Source organism: Thermomyces dupontii, assembly GCF_041956625.1.
Source record: "Thermomyces dupontii strain NRRL 2155 unplaced genomic scaffold VTN31scaffold_8, whole genome shotgun sequence".
Taxonomy (NCBI): domain Eukaryota; kingdom Fungi; phylum Ascomycota; class Eurotiomycetes; order Eurotiales; family Trichocomaceae; genus Thermomyces; species Thermomyces dupontii.
In genome coordinates, this window is record NW_027192314.1 from 690,417 (window position 1) to 709,444 (window position 19,028).

Sequence of the window (19,028 nt, forward strand, 5' to 3'; positions counted from 1 at the left end):
AAATTAGTTTCCAACGACTTCCGCAATTGCCTCCTCCAGCACCCTCAACCCCGTCCTGATCTGGTCCCCCGTAATGGTCAACGGCGGCAAAAACCTCAAGCACCCTTCCCCGGCGGTAATGACCAACACGCCACGCTGTCTCGCCGCGGTGAGGATCTCCGCTGCACGGGGCACATATTTGTCCGAGAGTTGCACGCCCAGCATGAGGCCCAACCCACGGATCTCGGCAATGACGTCCGGGAATTTATTGCGCAATGCGTCGAACCCGGCGATGAAGAGGGCGGATTTCTCCTCGACGCCCTTTTGCAGGTCGGGCGAGGAAAGCCGCGAGACGATGTGGTGCGCGACGCGGCAGGCAAGGGGGTTGCCGCCGAAGGTGGTGCCATGGTCGCCCGTGTGGATAGCCGCGGAGACGCGGCCCGTGACGATGGTGGCGCCGATGGGGACGCCGTTTCCGAGGGCTTTGGCGGTGGTGAGGATGTCTGGGTGGTGGTTGTTTTCCGGGCCGGCAAAGTGTGGGTGGGAGTGCGCCCAGAAGGCGCCCGTGCGGGAGAGACCGCATTGGATCTCGTCGTAGATGAGCACGGCGCCGACCTCGTCGCAGCGGCGGCGCAGGGCGCGCAGGAACTCGGGCGTGGCGACGCGGAGGCCGCCCTCGCCTTGGACGGGCTCGACGAAGACACCGCAGGTGGCGTCGGTGATGAGGTTGTTGAGTTGTTCGACGTTGTTGAATTCGCCGTACTGGAATCCCGGCACTATGGGCGAGAAGGGGGCCTGGTATTTCGGGTTGGGAGTCGCGGACAGAGCGCCCATGGTGCGTCCGTGGAACGCATTGTGGAAGGAGACAATCTCGTGCTTTGCGCCCGAGGGGTCGACGATTCGCCCGAACTTGCGGGCGAACTTGATCGCCGCTTCGTTGGCTTCGGTGCCGGAGTTGGCGATGAAGACCTGCTTGGCGTCCTTCATGCCGCCGGACTGCACGGTGGTTTCCACGAGGAGCTTGCTGAGGGCTCCTGTCCAGGCGTTGTGGTACAAGTTCGACGCGTGAACCAATGTGTCGGCCTTGCATGTCAGTATATAGTTTTCTGTCCAGTGTATCAGTCAAGTACTTTATATAAGAAAGACATACCTGCTCAGAAATCACCTTGGTGATATCAGGATCGCAATGTCCCAGAGAACAGACCGCAATGCCCGCTGTCAGATCCAAAAATCGTCGGTTTTCCAAATCCCAGAGATAGCATCCCTGGCCCTTGACAAAAGTCGGTGTTGGCCGCACATACGTCGGCACCATATAAGGAGTCCTTTCCTCGAGGAAAGCCGCCGTCACGGACTCCGGGCCGGGATCAGGTGTCGGCAGCGACTTTGAAGCCTAGACTTGTAATTCAGCCGAGCGCCATTCTTCTGCGGAACTCGGGGGGGACAGTCAGTCGTACCGTTGTCGATTTCTCGCTCCACGCGCGAGGCGTGGAACTAAATGATCGGATCGTGAATGAATGTAGTGACCTCGGGGAGGAGGACCACAACCACCGGCCGGCCACTCGCAGAGCCATTGCGCTTTAGGATATATAGAAATTGAGAGACCAAAACTCGAGAACGAAGGACAATGGCTTGTCTAAAGTGAAGAAATCCTCATCTGACTCAAGTGTTTAAAAAGCGATGACTGTGATGTTTATCGATAAGTAAGCTCCGATCTTATCGATAAGATCTCGCTTAGTAAGCTCCGATTGTCGATTCCGAGGTTCGTCAGATTCGTCCGATCTACTCTTTGCCATCCGAAAGTCTCTCACGAAGTCGGCAAGACAGGAGACATACAGAGAGAAGAAAAAAAAAAAAAAGGAAAAATGACGGCTCTGCGAACGCTTCTCACAGCTACCCCCGTTATTACCCGTCGCCTAACCTCCCTATCCCTACCTCGCTTCTTTTCAACCACATTCACCCGTCGCGGAACCGACGACAGCACCAGCAAGAAACCAAACCTGTTCGGCAGCGGTCCAGCACCCCCGCGTCTACCAAAGGAGGAGCAAGAAATCTTCGAAAAGCTACAGCGCCAATCGACCGGCGCATTTAGTACGCCGCGCGTCAACCAGCCCGGGGACTCCCAGTCGCCACAGACTTCGCCCTCCCAGGATCAAAGGATTCCCGAACAGTCAGACGGCGCGTATCCGGACATTCGGGACTACGGTCTCAAGCCCGAGTTTGAAGGGGATAAGAATCCAAAGACGGGGGAGATTGGCGGGCCGAAGAATGAGCCCTTGCGATGGGGTGCCAATGGGGATTGGAGTTTTGGAGGGAGGGTCACGGATTTCTGAATCCAGGGCTTGGATTGACTTGTGATTGGTATAGAATTCTATCTTACAGGTAAATTTGACTAGATTGTTTTTCTTATTAGTTGTACATTGTTCATCACGGGCATGTTGTCTTGTCTCCTGTTATCCGTGCGAGGGTGGCTTTCCCGGCTCTGCTGTCGTTCTCCCGTCCGAGCTCCTTGCTGATCCAGGATCCAATGCGAGCCATCTCTTCGAGGTTAATCCCGGTGTGCATGCCTAGGCTGTGCAGGGTATGAACGAGATCCTCCGTCGAGACATTCCCCGTGGCACCCTTGGAGTATGGGCAGCCGCCGAGCCCACCGACACTGCTGTCAAAGATCCGGATACCGTGCTCCAGCCCCACGATTGTGTTGACGAGTGCCTGGCCGTATGTGTCGTGGAAATGCAGCGCGAGATCATTGTTGGCGATGCCGGCGGCCGACAGCGTTCGGAGCAGCTCCAGGGTTCGCGGCGCCGTGCCCATCCCCGTGGTGTCGGCGACCGACACCTCATCCACACCCATCTCGAGCAACGACGCCGTGATCTCCGCAACCTTGGAAGGCGGCACGTCGGGCCCTTCATAGGGACAGCCTAACGCCACAGACACATAGCCTCGCACACGGATATTCTTCTCCTTGGCCAACGCGACGATCGGACGCGCCCGCTCGAGCGACTCCGCGATTGAGCAGTTGGTGTTGGCCTTGGAAAACGACTCGGTGGCCGCCGTGAAGAAGGACACTTCGGTCCGGGTGGCGGGCTTCGATTCCGTGCCGGGCGACTCGGCCGTTGCCCCCTCGGCGTCCATGATGTTGACCAGGTTTTCCAGTCCTTTGATGTTTGGTACCAGGTAGTTGTACGCAATCATATTTTTGGATTGCGGCGGTGTTCTAATGAGATGCTGCAGGATCTCTCCTGTATTGGCCATCTACCACATCCCCTGCCGTTAGCCGAGCTCAAGAGACCACGTCCAAACTCCTTACCTGTGGCACCCATTTTGCCGAAACAAAGGAGCCTGCTTCGATCGTAGTCACACCCGTTTGTGCCAGTTTTTCGATCAGCTGGATCTTAGTCTCCAGGGGAATGGCCTTCTTTTCGTTCTGCAGGCCATCACGAGGGCCGACTTCGACGATGCGCACGTGGTCCGCTCGTTGGCGAGCTTCGGTCGCAAAGCGGCGGCTGCATCGTGGTGTGATTGTGCGGAAGCTTACGGAAAGCGTCCGGGGACAGAATCGAAACATTTTGTGCGAATGCTAGAGTTCCTGGTCGAACGTGAGCATCAAATCCGGGCCGGGGACGGTCAGTAAGCCGGCGTGGGGAGATATGATAAGCATGCGGAGAAGCTCGATCCGTTCTTGGCAGGTCCTAACCGATTTGGGCCTAGGCTAAGGCTATCATCGGCAATCCAAGGGATCGACTTTTAAAGACCAGAGTTTTGGTTGAGTTTGATGATGATCTGACAGGGTGAACCAGTTCCTTTCGCGTCTGTTTTCTATTCTCTTAGGGCCTGCTATTATCAACCGGCCTTTTTGAACGACATTGCGCGGTACGGATCTGGAAGGCTTATAAATCGTTATAAGGGCATTGTCTGGATGATATTGACAAGATGGTCGAGTGGTCTAAGACGGCGCATTTAAGCTGCGCTCCCTTACGGGTCAAGGGTTCGAATCCCTTTCTTGTCAACAGTCAAATTTTTTTTCTGCTCTCCCCCCCGCTCCCTCGACTGCTCAACGCCGTTAATGTTATCAGGGTCGTTAGTTTTTTTTTTTTTTTTTTTTTTTTTTTTTTTTTTTTGCCCTTACCATACCCATAGAGGTCATTGGAAATGAGTTCAAGATAATAGCATCCATTTGAACCATTAAACCACCCGCTACCTAGCACATACAACCGCCACCATGGCAGACGCTGAATCTGCCCCGCGCCGTCAACCCAAGAAGAGATTTGTCGGGCGACGAACAGCGGAGGCTTCAGAGACCTCAGCGACGAGCGATGTGACTGCGGTTCAGACAGGTAGGTCAAATCGTGCAACCAACTCCTTGTTCCATGACTGAACAAATACACATCAGCACCTCGAAGAACCCCTCGCACGTTGAACCATGTCCCGCCGGAGATCTCGGAGAACCCCGACATTCTCGCGGCGATCGACCTCCTGCCGAAGAATTACTCGTTCGAAATCCCCAAAACGATCCACCGGATCCGGACGACGGGCGCAAAGCGGGTTGCGCTGCAGTTCCCCGAAGGGCTGCTGATGTTCGCGACGACCATCTCGGACATCCTGACGGAGTTTTGCCCGGGAGTCGAGACGCTGATCATGGGCGACGTGACGTACGGCGCGTGCTGCATCGACGACTACACCGCGCGGGCGCTGGGCTGCGATCTGCTTGTGCACTACGCACATAGCTGTCTAATCCCGGTGGATGTGACGACCATCAAGACGCTGTACATCTTTGTCGATATCAGTATCGACACATCGCATTTGGTTGCGACGCTGGAGCGGAATTTCTCACCGGGGCAGACCATCGCTATGGTTGGAACCATCCAGTTCAATGCGACGCTGCATGGGCTCAAGCCCGTGCTGGAACGCGCTGGTTTCCGCGTTGTCATCCCGCAGGTCATGCCCTTGTCCAAGGGTGAGATCCTGGGCTGCACCTCCCCGCGGTTATCCGACGAAGACAAGATCGACGTCCTCCTCTACCTCGGCGATGGGCGCTTCCATCTCGAGTCCGCCATGATCCACAACCCAAACATCCCCGCCTACCGTTACGACCCTTATGCGCGTGTCCTCTCGCGCGAGCACTACGACCATGCGGAGATGCACTCTCTCCGTCGGGACGCCATCACCGCCGCCGCGCAGACATTTCGCAACAGGAAGAAATGGGGCATCATCCTCGGCGCCCTCGGCCGCCAGGGCAACCCCAACACAATGACCCTCCTCGAGGACGCCCTGCGCGCCAAAGACATCCCCTACGTCACCGTCCTCCTCAGCGAGATTTTCCCCGGAAAGCTCGCCGCCATGCCCGACGTCGAGTGCTGGGTGCAGATCGCCTGTCCGCGGTTGAGTATCGATTGGGGGTATGCGTTTCCGCGGCCGCTGCTCACCCCGTATGAGGCATTGGTGGCGTTGGGGGTCAGGAAGGCCTGGTATGTCACAGATGACGGACAGGACCAAGGGCAAGGGGTGTATCCGATGGATTTTTATGCAAAGGAAGGGTTGGGCAGGACGAGGCCGGGGCAGAGGATCGCGGCTTGATATATTTTTATTCACCAAGTTTTATGTTTTCATTGATGCCGGGATTATGCGATGATTCATTCATGATTTTGTTCATGCATTGGGTATACAGGGTGTTGGGAACGATAGAGTAATGGGTGCCCTCGTACATAGAATCCTGATCAATGTCGCACATTCAACATGCCCTTCATCCGAGGGGATCGTATTACAATAATAAATAACATTGCACTCTCAACGCACTCTCAAGGCCACGTAAAAAAAAAGAGCAAGTTTCTCCTGGATACAATCATACAGTTGAATCAATTGCCGACACTACCAACCCCCGCGCCAAACTCGGTCTCCGCGGCCCGCTCCGCGGCCCGCCAGCGCGTCACCGCCTGCTCGACATCCTCGCACATCTCGCGCGTGTCGCGCACGATGCCGCCTTCATCAACCTCCCACAGCTGCGAGCTCTCTTCCCGCGCGGCGGACTCGCTCTTGCTGTTGTCCTTGTTGCGCCCCGCCGTCATCGGGAACGCAGGTCCAAACCCGCGCTCGTTGTCCGGCGACGGGTTGAACATCACCGCGTTGGCGAACATCCGGATGATTTCCTTCTCGAGCTGCGCCGAGTTGACAATTGCTTTGGGAGGTACAAGATCTGCCGTCTTGGGCAGTGCGAGGATTGTGTTCTTGGATGGGCCGCCTGTGGTGGTGGTGGTGGTGGTGGTGGTGCTGCTGCTGCTGCTGCCACTGCCGTTGTTCGGGGCAGCAGGTGTAGGTGACTCGCCTTCCGTCGCTGCAGTGGGCGTGCTGCTGCTTGCGGCCTCCGTTGCGGCAGCAACTGCTTTGCTGCCGTGGTGGATGGCGGATTTGATGGATTTGAGGTCCTGCGGCCGGTAGATCAGATCCTTGTATCCCGGCGCTTCGCGCTCGGTCAGCGGCTTGGCGAAGATCGACGCGTGCTTGTGCGCTGTCACGTCATTCAGGATCGGCGCGCAGGTCCGCGGGAAGTTGCGAGTGCAGTACACCATCTGCGGCGCCGCCGTCGCCTCTTGTCGGCCCGGCGTCCCCGCGGTCTCCGACTCTAGCGTTTCGCTTGCGGCTCGCTTGCGTTTCAGTCTTCCTCGCCCAGGCCCTTCATCGGTTGTTGTCGTTGCCGTTGCAGCTGGCCGGCGGCGGGTACCCAGTCGAGTTTCCGGCTCAGTGTCTTCCGCAGTACCCTCATGCTTGACTTTTGTCGACTCCGCCTCCTCGTCGTGAGAGGCAACAGAACGCCCACCGCCGCGCGTCGACGCAGGACTCCCGGCCCCTCTAGTCCTGGCTGACGGAGCGGGTTTCTCGGATTTGGCGCTGTCGCCCTCTTGCGATGGTGCATTGCGCCTGCTGCTACGCGTGACCCTCTCTGTTTCAGCATCAGCACGTTTCTTTCGAGCCCGAGTCTCCATCCCTGTCTCTGCGGGTTCTTCCTCCACCGGCGACGGTGCCCGGCCGCTGATGGGGCTGACATCTTCAGGCCCTGGCCGGGCTGGCGACCCTGGAGACTGCGGGATCGTCACACTCAGCTGTGGAGACCGCTTCCATGGGGTTAGAGATCCCGAGGTATCCACCGACATGCGCGACGGCCGCTTTGCGGACGCTGCAACCGATGGCGTCAGCGGGTGGATTGGTGTCTGATGCCCAGGTGTCTCCGATCGTGGTGACGGCGCGCCACTCTGTAAAACAACAGGACTCATCGGCCCACGTGGCTGTGGCGGCTGTTGTGGCTGATGTAGATGCGAGATGGGTCTTCCGCCCTCATGAGGTGAACGCGAGGGCACTGGTTGAGGCGGCACAGGGCGTTCCAAGATTGGAAAGTTCGTATTCTGCCCATGAGCCGGGACAGGAGAACCCCCATATGGGATCTGCGGACTCGCATGCACGGACCACTGTTGGTACTGCCCAAGCGGATACTGATGGACCATCGGGGAAGGCGACGGAGCTGCCATTGGAGGTCCTTTTCGGCCCGCACTCTCGGTCGGAGGAGGAGGGGGCCGCGGTGCCGACACAGGAGACGCGCTCGGCATCGGCGTTCCCTGTTGCGCCGGAAACACAATAGTCGATCCTGGTGGCAATGTTGTCTTGGATATCCCGGAAGATCTCGGTGACGATGCCTGCGCGATCGGTCGTGCCGGTTGGGGTCGCACTGGGGGTTGGATGGAGACTGTCGTTGTTGGTGGTTTGTCGCTGGTTGGGCTCGCTGTTGACGGAGTATCAGGAGCGGGTGCAGGCTGTTGGCTGGGAGTTGGAGGTTTCACATGAGAAGCTTCCGCTGCAGGCACCAGGACACCCGTAGAGGGAAGTGCCTGCGAAGGCGCACCAGGAGTCGTCACATTCGGAGCCGCTGCCGCAGCTTGGGGCTTGACTGGCGGTGGCTCCTCAATCGACGGTTGTGTCTTGTCCGCTTGGCCATCCTTTGCATCTGCTGTGACGGGTACTGGTGCTACCGATGCAGAGACTTGAGCCGATACCACTGTCGTCGCAGGTGGGATGTTCTCCTTCTCCTTCTCTTTCAGTAGCTTGGAGATTTCCTCTTGGATCTCTTGATACTTCTTCTCCTCCTGTCTGATTTCCGCAGTCACTCGTTCCTTATAACGTGCATACAGCTCCGACACGATACTCGGAACCAGCAGTGAATGTGACTTGGCGATGTCGAGACTCCCATCTTCCCTCCTCACCGCGGCGATCTTGCGCTTCTTGGGGTTGGCGTTCGCACCCTCTGTCGGTTGGCCATTTTGTCCCGCGACACTAGTGTCCAGGCCGCCTTCGAGCAAAGTGGTGTAGAGCTCCTCCAGAGCCTGAGGGCTCAGGCGATTCGCATCGAACGCGGCATTGTCACGGATGAATCGGTTGTTGCAGAGCTTCTCTGAAATTGCAGCGAAGTTGATCGGGGGCGCGGCGAGCGTGGCGAGCGACTGGAAGAAGAGCAGAGACTCAAAAGGGGTGTAGGCCGAGAGCGGAGGCATCCCCCATTGCCCGTCCGAGCGGCCAGTGACGCAGGACGGGATGGGAGCCACGGTGGTACTTGGAGAGCAGCGACGGGGTTCGAACTCGCGAAACGGAGCTTTAATCGCCCAGGTTTCGGATCGTAATTTAGTCGAGTACGGAGTAGTCTGTGTCCGAATATCGCGTCTCAAGGGATGGCTGATCGGTACCTACGTGTCCGCCCGCGGTCGGAACCCACGGCGTTTGTGATTTGGCTCGGCAGAGTTCGGCGAGGCGATTGGGCTGTCTTGAAATTACCACCTGACCAGGCGTCTGTCGCGTCGGGGCGTCTCTGCGATCATATGCGATCTGGTTGGGTTGATCCCGTTCAGCCGCGCAAGCCTGAAAATTGCTCGTCTCGAGTGGAACACGTGACCGCCAGCCGCGTTGATTGCGCCAAAGTCACGTGATTCTTCAACTCGGTCCGCAAGTTGGGAGGTGCCGAGGGCAGTTTCGGGGTTCATAGGTTAGGTACTTTCTTGCTCCGCGTCTATACCTCTACCGCTGGTCTGGATCATAGCAGCTATGGACGATTTGAGTATGAAAGGACTTCTGTTCATTCGTTTTTGGGTGATGGGATCCGGTGGTGATGATTGGCGGGGAACACCGAGTAGACAACTGGAGGGCATTGCTTTTTGATAGTTATAGTACTAGTTTCTACTCCATCCTTGTCGATCAAGTCTAGTACCTAGCTTTTGTTGGATCTATTCTCCCTAGATATGTATTAGCTATGTCTATCATTGTACATACGGAGTAGTTATAGATCTTTGGTTGCAATCTGATATGTAAATACGGCCTTGTTTGTGCCGGCTCTTTGTTGTTCAGTTGGAACTGCCTTTGTTGCTGAGCGCCACTTACATAATCCTGCTATCTCCCCCTTTTTCTATCCTGCCCAGCAGCCAGTCAGAATGAGCCTTCCTCGGGCCTAACCCCGTAGAAGGCTTTTGGGCTGCTTGGGGGGTTCTCCCCCTGGAACCCCTCCCCAACCCTCCCAATTCCAGGGGCTCCAGGCCCGGCCCGCTTTCCAGGCATAACTAGGTTATAAGTTATTCTGCTGAAAATTGATGCCATGGTGGCCCGCACACCCCCCAGTTGAACCCCCAAGCTTCAATTAAAGAAGAGGCCTCCTGGTTGGGCCTAACTATGACAAGTTTAGACTCGACAGATCACAGTCCTGTACTCGTAGTTTCGGACTCCATTCCCTGTCCCTCTTCTTTCCCAGCGTACCGCGAATTTCTCCATATTCCAAGCACCGTAATCTTCATCCTTCTCTCCATTCGTGGATCTTGATCGCCATTCTTCGCTGCGGAATCTTCAGCGGTTTCTGATTCACCCGGACAACGCGAGGATCAGTCATCCCGCCCGGGAGAGCCATCCCTTGATAAACGACGCGCCAGTTGTGCTTCCCATCGTCCAACTCGACCGCTGCCATTAGAAGTAAAGCAGCAGCGACAACGCCCACGGTCTCCATCAAACATGTCCGATACCGAAGAATGGCAACCCAATCCGCGCCGGCCACAGTCGTATGTGTCCCCTCCCTCGAATATTGTCACTCCATCACCCGATCTTCGAGACATGGCATTGACCGTTTGTAGCACCATGGCGCAGGCTTTCTCGGTGGCCCTGGATAATGCCTTTATGTTGGACAACGACATCAACCATCTCGACCAAACAGTCCAACAAAAGTACGTGTTGGCGAACGCCCTGTCATCAACGACATCATGGCGGCACTGACCGGCACCCCCCTGCAGGAAACAAATGATGACCATCCGAGAGCGGGAACTTCAGGCTCTCCAGCAAAAGATCCGCGAAACTGAGGAGCGTCTAAAGGAGCAAGAAGAGCGGTTGAACAAGAGACGATCGCAGGCGGTCGGCCAACCCCCCGCTGCCAATCAAGACACCCCAGGTGAGAATGACAAGGCCCCAGCTCAGTCCCCGTCGTCAGCGCCGTCTGACGGCCACCCCTCGGACGAAGGGTTCACAGATTCCTCTGCCGCCACCTCGAATGGATTCGACCACGAGGGGGATGACGACAAGGGCAAGGCTGCAACGGCCACATGAACGGACGCGACCGCGGGCCCCTCCCCTTCTGGTTGCGTCCCGGCCAGCCAGCCTGGATGAGAATCCAGGGGACCGTGCGCTCCCCCCGCGGCATAACGATTTCGACCTGTGATTGCATGAAGGCGGCGCCAGGGTACTGGGGCGGCAGGAACCAGGCATCATCTTGTCTATGAACTCGACTGATTCGCCCAGCCATCGTATTGCACGCTCTCTTGGTCGGAGATGTTTTGGATCTTGTTTCAGCATGCAATCTTTTACACTTTGTTTTTTTTTTTTCTCTCTTTAATATTCCCTCGTTTCTTGATATCCTGGGCAAGGAGCTGGCGGAGTCAGGCAGGTCCTATCATTCGTTTATGCTTTCTTGCTGTTTCTTTCTTTATTGTCCCACATTTTACGTTTGCATCTCTTTTTATTTTCTGAGGCCAAGAGACACTCGCTTGGTTCCCGAATTGATTTCCTCTATCATCAAATCCGGTCCCTCGTCTTTCCTTGGGTTTCGTTTCTGGCCTTTGATTTGCTGATCATGTCCATGTCTCCATGTACGCCATATACCACATACTCCTCCAGTACTTACTACTCTAATAATTGCATGTCGGAAGTTGGGAAGAATTTGCATTTGGATGTTTGGCTGTGCGTCACATTTCATGTGTCCTTCCCGACGAGCTAAGCGTTTCCTCCTTCCCTTGGGTTGGTACAAATCATCCGCTCTCCTCCCTGGCAAGAAGTGGCTCCGCACCAGGGATGTCCGGCATGAAATCTGGATTGAAGAACCAGAGCTGCACGCCATCGTCACTGACCACACAAAGGACTTCACGGTCTCCAGAGCATACCATGCGCAAGCAATCATCAGGATCTGAGTCCCCCATTGGATGCTGGCACGGAGGCGGCGGAGAAAACTTGATGTGAGTCCTGGCTTCTCGAATATCCAACTGATACGGGCGCACGGTTGTGGTGCCGGCGGCGGCGTCGTAGATTATGACCCCCCGAAGCCACTGGGCCCAGCGGTAGATGAGGTCCGGACCAAGGGAGTCGAAACGGGACCAAACAAAGAGCTCGCCGATGGGCTCGACGTAGTTGATCCATCGGAGGCTGAGTTCATCAACAGCATAGTCGTACGTGAGTTGAAGCAGCGAATCGCGGTCTTTGAGGTTGTACAACTGGGTCGTTGTCTTGTGGCCGTAGGTGCGTTTCCAATCGTCGATTTGTCGCAAAAAGTGTCTCTTTTCCATGCGATGATCATCCTCCATCGAGAGGTGGAATTGTTTCCGCTCAAGCGGCTCCCAGCCGGCTAATGACCAATAGGTGTCCCCGCCGCCCGTTAACTACCACTTGGTCTGTTGCACCTCGGGCGGATGTGCGTCCCAGTCGATCTCAAAGGTGACAAGCACGTTGTCCTCCGCATCCGCATGCCACAACCATAGATTGAGAAAGGGGCCAGTCTCATGCCACTGGCCCGTTCTCATATTGCACACGGCGATTGGGTGAGGTTGCTCCGGGACCCAGGGAACTAGGATTACTCTCTCCCAGGCGAGAGTGATGTGTACATTATCCCAAGGGAAGTTTCGTGACGACAATGTCGGCACTTTCTGCGACGTGCGTAAATCCCACGCAGTTACGAGTCTGAGATGGCCACTGCACCGGAATTAGATGAAGTTGGCAACAAAAAAAAAAAAAAAACCAACCTACAAGCAGTTATCTTACTGGTCCCACGTCGTCACAAATAGATAGCGACTGGAAGGTTTCATGGATCGGACCTGACCGATTCTTTCATGGCTAAGAATCGATTTCTTCCCTGGCTCGAGATCCAACATTATGACGTCTCTGCCGTTGTTCCCAGAGAAGTAGCATAGTCGTCGTTCACGGCAGATAATATCCCGAGGCCTCATCGAATGCTCTTCCCATGGGAGGAAGACCTTCTTTACCGGGCGACCAGTTCGCAAGCCAGCGAGCCAACGAATGTTAAGTCATTGGGTTGGCGTTGCTCGGGATACTCGCTGTATCCAGGCCCAGTGCCGCAAGCGTATTGGGCAAAACGGCGTTGATGATGGCATTGGATGAGAAAATCGAGTGCCATCGCTTCGAGACCTGGGACAGCCTGTGTTAGGAACGTGAAATCAACCATGGCAAGAATCGGCAAATGCCGGACCCTCTGACATCGAAGGACGTCTGCCTGATCCAGATACTCGACGATTGGAATCACAAGCTCAAGCGGCAAAGAACTGACAATGTCGAATCCAGCTCTGCCTGCCACGAGGGCATTATCACAATGGTCCACCTCCATTGTTCCTTTCAAATCGATTTACACTCGTGCAAAGTCTGAGCCAAGGTTAGTTTGATCGATGCACATATGAATGTTTGACCGACTTTCTATTCAGCGATATAGTTCTGCTAGTTATTATAATGGTCCGGCGAACATTGATGAATCCGAGGAAATCAGTACTGTCGATTCTTCAGCCCATAGAATAGAGAGCTGTTGGCTCAGCGGTGAACAGGTATCACTGCTGTCCGAGTAATGGAACAAAACGAGCTCTATCAGGCGCTGAAACCGAATATACTCTCGCTCAAGAGAGCAAGGAAGAAAGGGAGTACTTCTTTACTTAATATCCTCAAATAGACAGACCGACATTTCAGTTGTTTTGATATTTGATTAGCTTCTCGGATTTGACCTGCAGAACCAAGCTACCTACGAGTAGGGTTAGGGTTATGCCATGTACCAACAAGGAAGAGTCCGGGAATCGGAACCACAACCGGAGCAGATCGGGCGCGGATCACGTGACCCATTACAGACGGGGTTTGCCGAGCCAGCAAAGTGCGCCAAACGTCGACTTCCGTCACATCCCAGCAACAAGAGTGTTTCTCCCCAATTGCGTCACGCCCGGCCATTGGATCAAACCACATCGTCTCGCCGAGGGTCTCTGGCTTGGGATTCCTGATCGCTTGCACCATGTTGGCTTCCCGCGTTGCCCGCGTCGGTCTGCGCGCCTCGACCCGAGTCGGGATGCGGACGTACGCCTCCTCGGCGGCGCAGGACGTGCGCCCGCCGGTTCCGCTGTACGGTGTTGATGGAACGTACGCCAATGCCCTGGTATGTTTTCTTCTGAAAGAAGCGATGGAAATCGAATTCGGACTAAAGGAAGAAATAAGTACACTGCGTCCGCCAAAACCTCCAACCTCGACAACGTCGCCAAGGCCCTGACGCAGCTGGGCACCGTTTTCAAGAAGGACCCCAAGCTGACTTCCGTCCTGAACACGCCGACCCTGACCGCCGCGGATAAGCAGCAGATCGTGGCCGAGCTCCAGCGGGTTGCCGGTGGCGCTGCCGCTGACAAGGACAGCATCCTCAAGAACTTCCTGAACACGCTGGCGGAGAACAACCGGTTGGGTTTGCTGGAGAGCATTGTGGAGAAGTTTGGGACGCTGATGAGCGCGCATCGGGGAGAGATTGAGTTGAACATCACCAGTGCGCAGGTTGGTGGCTTTTTTTCTTCTTTATCATTCTCTATTTTGAGGTATTTTGGGTGTTGACGAGAGGGGGGGGTTTCTAGGAACTCGACAACAAGACCATCCAGCGCATTGAGCGCGCTGTTGCCAAGTCGGAGATCAGCCAGGGCAAGAAGCTCAAGGTGGTTACTAAGGTATTTCTCTCCGTCCGTGTATTCTTCCAAAATGGGATGGGAGCTAACTAGGATGAATAGGTCAACCCCGACATCATTGGCGGACTGGTGGTCGAGATCGGTGATCGCACCATTGATCTCAGCGTCTCGTCCAAGATCAGCAAGCTGAACCGGGTTCTTACAGAGGCTGTGTAAATTATTCATTCCGCACCCTTGTGCTATTATTGCTTCAGAAGAAGAACGAAGACGATCCTTGTGCATGTGCATATAGCTGATAGTAGAATTTCTTTCTTTCCTTTCTTTTTCCTTATGTAATTCCCATCATAGAGAACGAGAAGAATAAATCTATGCAAAGACCAATACACCGCAATCTAACGGAACAACATGACGATAACAGACATGAAAAATGAATACGCATGCAGGCTTGCCATTAACCCATCCATCCATCCATCACCGTACCGAAACCCAAAAACCAAACGCCATTCCTGGCCTGTCCCTCCGCCTTCGACAGAAATAAGAAAGATAAAGGAAAAGAAAGGCAGAAACTAATCACTCCTCAACATACTATCCACCAAATCCCCCAATGGCCCCCAGAAATCCTTCCCCGTTGCGAGATTATGCTCGTCAACGAACAGCACGTAATGCTTGAAACTCGTGTTCAAGTGCGGCTCCAGCCCGAGATGCACAATGACGGGGTAATGGTGGCAGTAGATATGCGCGTAGACGCGGTAGAGACGTTTGAAGATTTGTCGGATGAGCGACGGGAATGTTTTGGGGAAGGGGACACCTATAAAAATCATGTCCCCTTTAGCAAAGATTGTTAGGTGTGTGGTTAGGGAGGGAATGGCTTACCGACTCGGCTCGGAAACATGGATTCGTTGTCAATGTTGCTCTGCACCCAGCTCATGAGGTGCTCGACGTATTCCGGCGCGGACATCTTGGTGGGCCGTTTGTAGTTTTCCGAATCTTGCCAGAGATATTCGAATCTGCAAAGAGAGAAAAAAATATCATTCTCTTTTGTTAGCACCCCGCTCTGGAGATAACCCGTTGACGGTCACGCACTCATCCGTGGCTTTCATCTCCGGACACGACTGCGGAGAACAAAATTCCGTAATCGACCCATAGAGCAGATTGATCTGGTTGTAGAAGTCAACCACTAAGATAGAAACTACCCATCAGCATCTTCTCCCTGCCGCGAAAGAGGGGGTCATATAGTGGAATACTACCATTCGCAGCCAGCCATTCAGTCAGATCCTCCCCTTCGGGTAACTTGACGGCCTTGCGCAGACTCCCGCTGCCGAGCGTCGCTTCCGCGAACTGTCGCAGTTGGTAGCTGGATGAGCCTCGGGTGGTGGACCGTGGTTTGAAGGTGCCTTTGGAGCGCGCGTTGCTGTGTGAGACGAGCTGGCGGTCAGCATTGAATGCCCGACATCCGTGTTGGATAGTAGTAGTAGGGAGGGCACCAACATGGTGTTGATAAACGTTGCCATGGTTCGACAAATATCTCCAGCAGAATGCTGGTATCCTGTCACTCAATTTCTATCGCGCACCAGAAATACCAAGTACGGAGTCCGATGAGGGGTATCTTCGATTCCCGTTTGGTGATGGTCAAGAGGCTGCCCTTTAAATGAACTGAAGCCATGATAACGATGTCAGCCAACGCATATATATATCAAGGTAACATCGGCATCTGGCCCGGTCAGAGATACCCACCAAGGATTCAAGTGCGGATCAGTCTTGGTCTCCGATCGCTAACTTAGTCTGGTGACTCTGGTCTCGCCCGCGGACGGTGGTGATCGACAATGACAACGCTCGATTGTTGCCGGGGTGATACTTACATCACGTGATACAAGCAGATCTATACTCCGTACAACTTCACAGTTCAACCCGTTCAATTTGAGGAGCCTATGAAGGCTTTGATAGTAGAATACAGCATGCAATACATTTCAAAAATCTCCGTCATAGAGGATATCCCTCGCTCTCCTCGGCCGATGGCTCTCGAACCGTCTCGCCATACACCGTCAACGGAATCGCAACCTCAAACGACTCGCACGGCAGCGTCTCCACCGCCGAGAACACCCTCCCTCGCTCATCCTCGCCAATGGTATCCAACAGATTAGCCCGCGCCAGCGGCAGGCCTTCCTCGTCGTGCGCCGAATCGAGCGTCACGAATTCAAACCGTAGCTCCCAGACCAACCGGACGCCGCTGGTCAGGAGGGTCGGTGTAGCAGTGATCGGGATCGCGGGGCTGAAGACAACTCGCGTCGCGAACAGCGTGTTCTCGAAATACGACGCGTGGACCCGCCGCGTGGCCCGGTGAATGCTGGCGCTCGACCGCACGGCGATGGACGGGTCGACCTTTTCCGACGTCTCTAATGTGGCGCGCAGGGAGTAACAAGGTAAGGCGGCATCGGTGAAGTCTATCGTAGCCAAAACGGTCTCCCCAAGACGATGGGCAGGGCGATTCAACACTACGACGGCAATCCGCCGGCCGTTACGCGCAATCTCGAACCGATTGGCGCTGCGGTTGGCGCTGTCGATTTGGTTGCTGCGGAGGATAGCCAGATCGATGGCGTCCTTGCAGGAAGGCGCGGGCCCAGCTTGTTCCGCAGAGGGAACCCGTTCCAATGGGGTGTTGGACGTGGTGATAGATGCCTGCCGAGGTTTCGCCAGGATCTCGTCGACGTAGGATAGAAATTCAGTCGCATTGGTCCATGTCGGACCGCTGATGCTTTTCTCCTTGGGCGCCGGCCGAGGATGGTTGTTAATCAACTTTTGCACCCGTGCCTCATCCCGTAGCAGAACGTATGGCGACATTAGATCGTGGCCAAGCACGTCGCCTTGAGCTAGACCCAAGCTTAGTATCGAAAGCCATCACTCTTGGAGGAAACGACGTACCATTGACCCCGCTAAACACCCGAAAAGGAATATTAATGCGGTTGACCTGTTGCACTTGCTTTGGCCCACTGGGCCGTTGCGTGCCAATGATCAGATTGTAGGAAATCTTGATCGCCTTGCCCTTGTGGCTAGCTGGCAGGCCTCTGGGAAGCGTAAACGAGAACGAATATGAGCTCTCCTCTCCAGGCCCTAGGCGAAGGTCAACAAACAAAAGCGACTGGGGCGTGGAGAGTAATGGAATCGACTTGGAAGATGTCACTCCGCGCATATCCCGCAATCCATTGAGATCGCCGTTCGACAGGAGACCGCTGAGGGAATCTTCGATGACATTCCAGCCCAGCGCCCCAAGCAACCCACCACTGCGACGGCTCTTTTCTGCACCACCAGCACCACTTGACCCGCTGCTTTGACCTCCCACGACACCCTTTCGTTTCACCTCGTCGAAAGCGGCCTGGTTGATCAGTGAGCCGTCAACGGTGAATGAAGCACTGATTTGCGCATAGCCCATCAGCAGCGTCACTGCGTCCCGCGACTTGCCCACTGGCTCGATGCCCGAGTAATGACGGCGGTGCCGAGCAATGTTCATTCGCGGCCGATTGCCTCCGTAGTTTGTGTACTCAGATTCCAGTGTCTCCGTGGAATTATTGCTCAACGTGTAGAACTCTCCGCTGCTTCTGGTGCTCCCATTGGCGCTGGAGGTGGACAGAATCTTTGTTGCCGGTAGCAAGTGCGGCTGCTGGGTGAGACTCGGCGGGTCCCTCGCCACGGACTTGGATGACGGTCTCCTCGAAGGGTTTCGATCGCTGGCAGTTGTTGTCTGGTCGACACTGGACTCGCTCGCCGGTGGTGGCGTCATGGGGAACTTGAAGTCCGTCGGCAATGGCGGCCGGCCACGGCCGGACCGGGACATCTCCAAAGGCAATCTTGGGCTCGGTACAAGCGGCCCAGGCCGAGGCGATCTGAGCGCATCTTTATCTAGCTGAGTTGGGCCAACGTTGATTTCGGGGAATGGTGGCCCGCGAATTGTTGGGGTCCTTGGGCCTGAAAAGGTTGTTAGCATCCTATCGTTGGAGTCGTCATCATGGTCGAGCGCACCTGGCGAAAAAGGAGGGTCCTCTGGCCCTCTCCTGGGATGTATCTGCACGCTCACCGATCGCCCATGGCCGCGATGGCCCGGTCGACCCAACGGCGAGGACAGGGAGGTCTTTTCAGCGGTGCTCCCCGTATCACTCTCGATCGACAAGATTGATACGGATCTCTTGTGCCTGTGTCCCGATGATTGATCGAAGCGCGGCGGCGGCGTATGCAGCGGGGGAAAGCTGTTGGATCCGCCCAGCGGCGAATTCAGCGACGCGGACACCCGGTGGGAGCGATCGGCTGGACGGCGAGGCGACTGCGGTAGCGATCGGCCCTTGCCACCGAAGAAGAGACTGGCCGGCGACTTCACCGTGGTGAAGAAGCCATCATTGCCGGAAGAAGAGATGCCGTTCAAGGAGCGCGAGGCCCTGCGGGCGTGCTGTGGTGTCGATGGACCATTGGCCGCATCGCCGGGGCCATCCGCGACGTTCTTGAATGTGATGACGCATTCGACGTCCTCACCCGCGAAGATGGTCTGTTCTTTCCACTTCACAAATACCTGGATGTCCGATGGCATGGCGACCATGGCAGCTCGAGGCACGCCGCATCGGCGTCGGGGGGAACAAGCCGGCGGGAGGCGCCAGAATAAACGCGACCGATGCAAAAGGGACCACAGATGGCCCTTGGCATGCTGTTACAGCGCGCCAATCATTCCCAACGGCGAGCGGTGGATGAAAAAAGTCGGGCGTTGAGCTGACAATTGGCGTGTTGCTGGCCTGATCCTTGGATTCTTAGCGCCGCGAAGCCAAGTTTATACCTAGATTAATAGGCCTACTGGGTGACGAT

At 55.5% G+C, this 19,028-nt stretch overlaps 11 protein-coding genes and 1 non-coding gene across 12 annotated transcripts; 5 read left to right on the forward strand and 7 right to left on the reverse strand.

The window, feature by feature from the left end:
* Nucleotides 1-3: 3 nt before the first annotated feature.
* VTN31DRAFT_7039 (uncharacterized protein) lies at nt 4-1,550 on the reverse strand (the record flags this gene model as incomplete). Its single annotated transcript, XM_069407716.1, has 3 exons — nt 4-1,062; nt 1,130-1,369; nt 1,434-1,550. The coding sequence occupies 3 exons, from the start codon at nt 1,548-1,550 to the stop codon at nt 4-6; spliced, it is 1,416 nt and encodes a 471-aa protein (XP_069258342.1).
* Nucleotides 1,551-1,841: 291 nt separating this feature from the next.
* Nucleotides 1,842-2,309, forward strand: VTN31DRAFT_7040 (uncharacterized protein; the record flags this gene model as incomplete). Its single annotated transcript, XM_069407718.1, has 1 exon — nt 1,842-2,309. The coding sequence occupies one exon, from the start codon at nt 1,842-1,844 to the stop codon at nt 2,307-2,309; it is 468 nt and encodes a 155-aa protein (XP_069258343.1).
* Nucleotides 2,310-2,403: 94 nt separating this feature from the next.
* On the reverse strand, nt 2,404-3,544 carry VTN31DRAFT_7041 (uncharacterized protein; the record flags this gene model as incomplete). The annotated part of the gene is made up of 2 exons (XM_069407719.1): nt 2,404-3,231; nt 3,287-3,544. The coding sequence occupies 2 exons, from the start codon at nt 3,542-3,544 to the stop codon at nt 2,404-2,406; spliced, it is 1,086 nt and encodes a 361-aa protein (XP_069258344.1).
* Nucleotides 3,545-3,903: 359 nt separating this feature from the next.
* VTN31DRAFT_t75 lies at nt 3,904-3,985 on the forward strand. The gene has a single exon. It is a non-coding gene; the product is annotated as a tRNA-Leu (tRNA).
* A 213-nt stretch (nt 3,986-4,198) lies between these two features.
* VTN31DRAFT_7042 (uncharacterized protein) lies at nt 4,199-5,553 on the forward strand (the record flags this gene model as incomplete). The annotated part of the gene is made up of 2 exons (XM_069407720.1): nt 4,199-4,313; nt 4,370-5,553. 2 exons carry the CDS (start codon nt 4,199-4,201, stop codon nt 5,551-5,553), a joined length of 1,299 nt encoding a protein of 432 aa, XP_069258345.1.
* Nucleotides 5,554-5,831: 278 nt separating this feature from the next.
* Nucleotides 5,832-8,513, reverse strand: VTN31DRAFT_7043 (uncharacterized protein; the record flags this gene model as incomplete). The annotated part of the gene is made up of 1 exon (XM_069407721.1): nt 5,832-8,513. The coding sequence occupies one exon, from the start codon at nt 8,511-8,513 to the stop codon at nt 5,832-5,834; it is 2,682 nt and encodes an 893-aa protein (XP_069258346.1).
* Nucleotides 8,514-10,008: 1,495 nt separating this feature from the next.
* VTN31DRAFT_7044 (uncharacterized protein) lies at nt 10,009-10,593 on the forward strand (the record flags this gene model as incomplete). Its single annotated transcript, XM_069407722.1, has 4 exons — nt 10,009-10,055; nt 10,128-10,217; nt 10,284-10,438; nt 10,517-10,593. 4 exons carry the CDS (start codon nt 10,009-10,011, stop codon nt 10,591-10,593), a joined length of 369 nt encoding a protein of 122 aa, XP_069258347.1.
* A 698-nt stretch (nt 10,594-11,291) lies between these two features.
* VTN31DRAFT_7045 (uncharacterized protein) lies at nt 11,292-11,840 on the reverse strand (the record flags this gene model as incomplete). Its single annotated transcript, XM_069407723.1, has 1 exon — nt 11,292-11,840. One exon carries the CDS (start codon nt 11,838-11,840, stop codon nt 11,292-11,294), a length of 549 nt encoding a protein of 182 aa, XP_069258348.1.
* Nucleotides 11,841-12,552: 712 nt separating this feature from the next.
* Nucleotides 12,553-12,874, reverse strand: VTN31DRAFT_7046 (uncharacterized protein; the record flags this gene model as incomplete). The annotated part of the gene is made up of 2 exons (XM_069407724.1): nt 12,553-12,678; nt 12,740-12,874. The coding sequence occupies 2 exons, from the start codon at nt 12,872-12,874 to the stop codon at nt 12,553-12,555; spliced, it is 261 nt and encodes an 86-aa protein (XP_069258349.1).
* A 663-nt stretch (nt 12,875-13,537) lies between these two features.
* Nucleotides 13,538-14,402, forward strand: VTN31DRAFT_7047 (uncharacterized protein; the record flags this gene model as incomplete). Its single annotated transcript, XM_069407725.1, has 4 exons — nt 13,538-13,678; nt 13,738-14,061; nt 14,139-14,228; nt 14,289-14,402. 4 exons carry the CDS (start codon nt 13,538-13,540, stop codon nt 14,400-14,402), a joined length of 669 nt encoding a protein of 222 aa, XP_069258350.1.
* A 350-nt stretch (nt 14,403-14,752) lies between these two features.
* On the reverse strand, nt 14,753-15,697 carry VTN31DRAFT_7048 (uncharacterized protein; the record flags this gene model as incomplete). The annotated part of the gene is made up of 5 exons (XM_069407726.1): nt 14,753-14,994; nt 15,060-15,193; nt 15,270-15,363; nt 15,434-15,597; nt 15,675-15,697. 5 exons carry the CDS (start codon nt 15,695-15,697, stop codon nt 14,753-14,755), a joined length of 657 nt encoding a protein of 218 aa, XP_069258351.1.
* A 469-nt stretch (nt 15,698-16,166) lies between these two features.
* VTN31DRAFT_7049 (uncharacterized protein) lies at nt 16,167-18,768 on the reverse strand (the record flags this gene model as incomplete). The annotated part of the gene is made up of 3 exons (XM_069407727.1): nt 16,167-17,053; nt 17,106-18,146; nt 18,201-18,768. 3 exons carry the CDS (start codon nt 18,766-18,768, stop codon nt 16,167-16,169), a joined length of 2,496 nt encoding a protein of 831 aa, XP_069258352.1.
* Nucleotides 18,769-19,028: the final 260 nt, after the last annotated feature.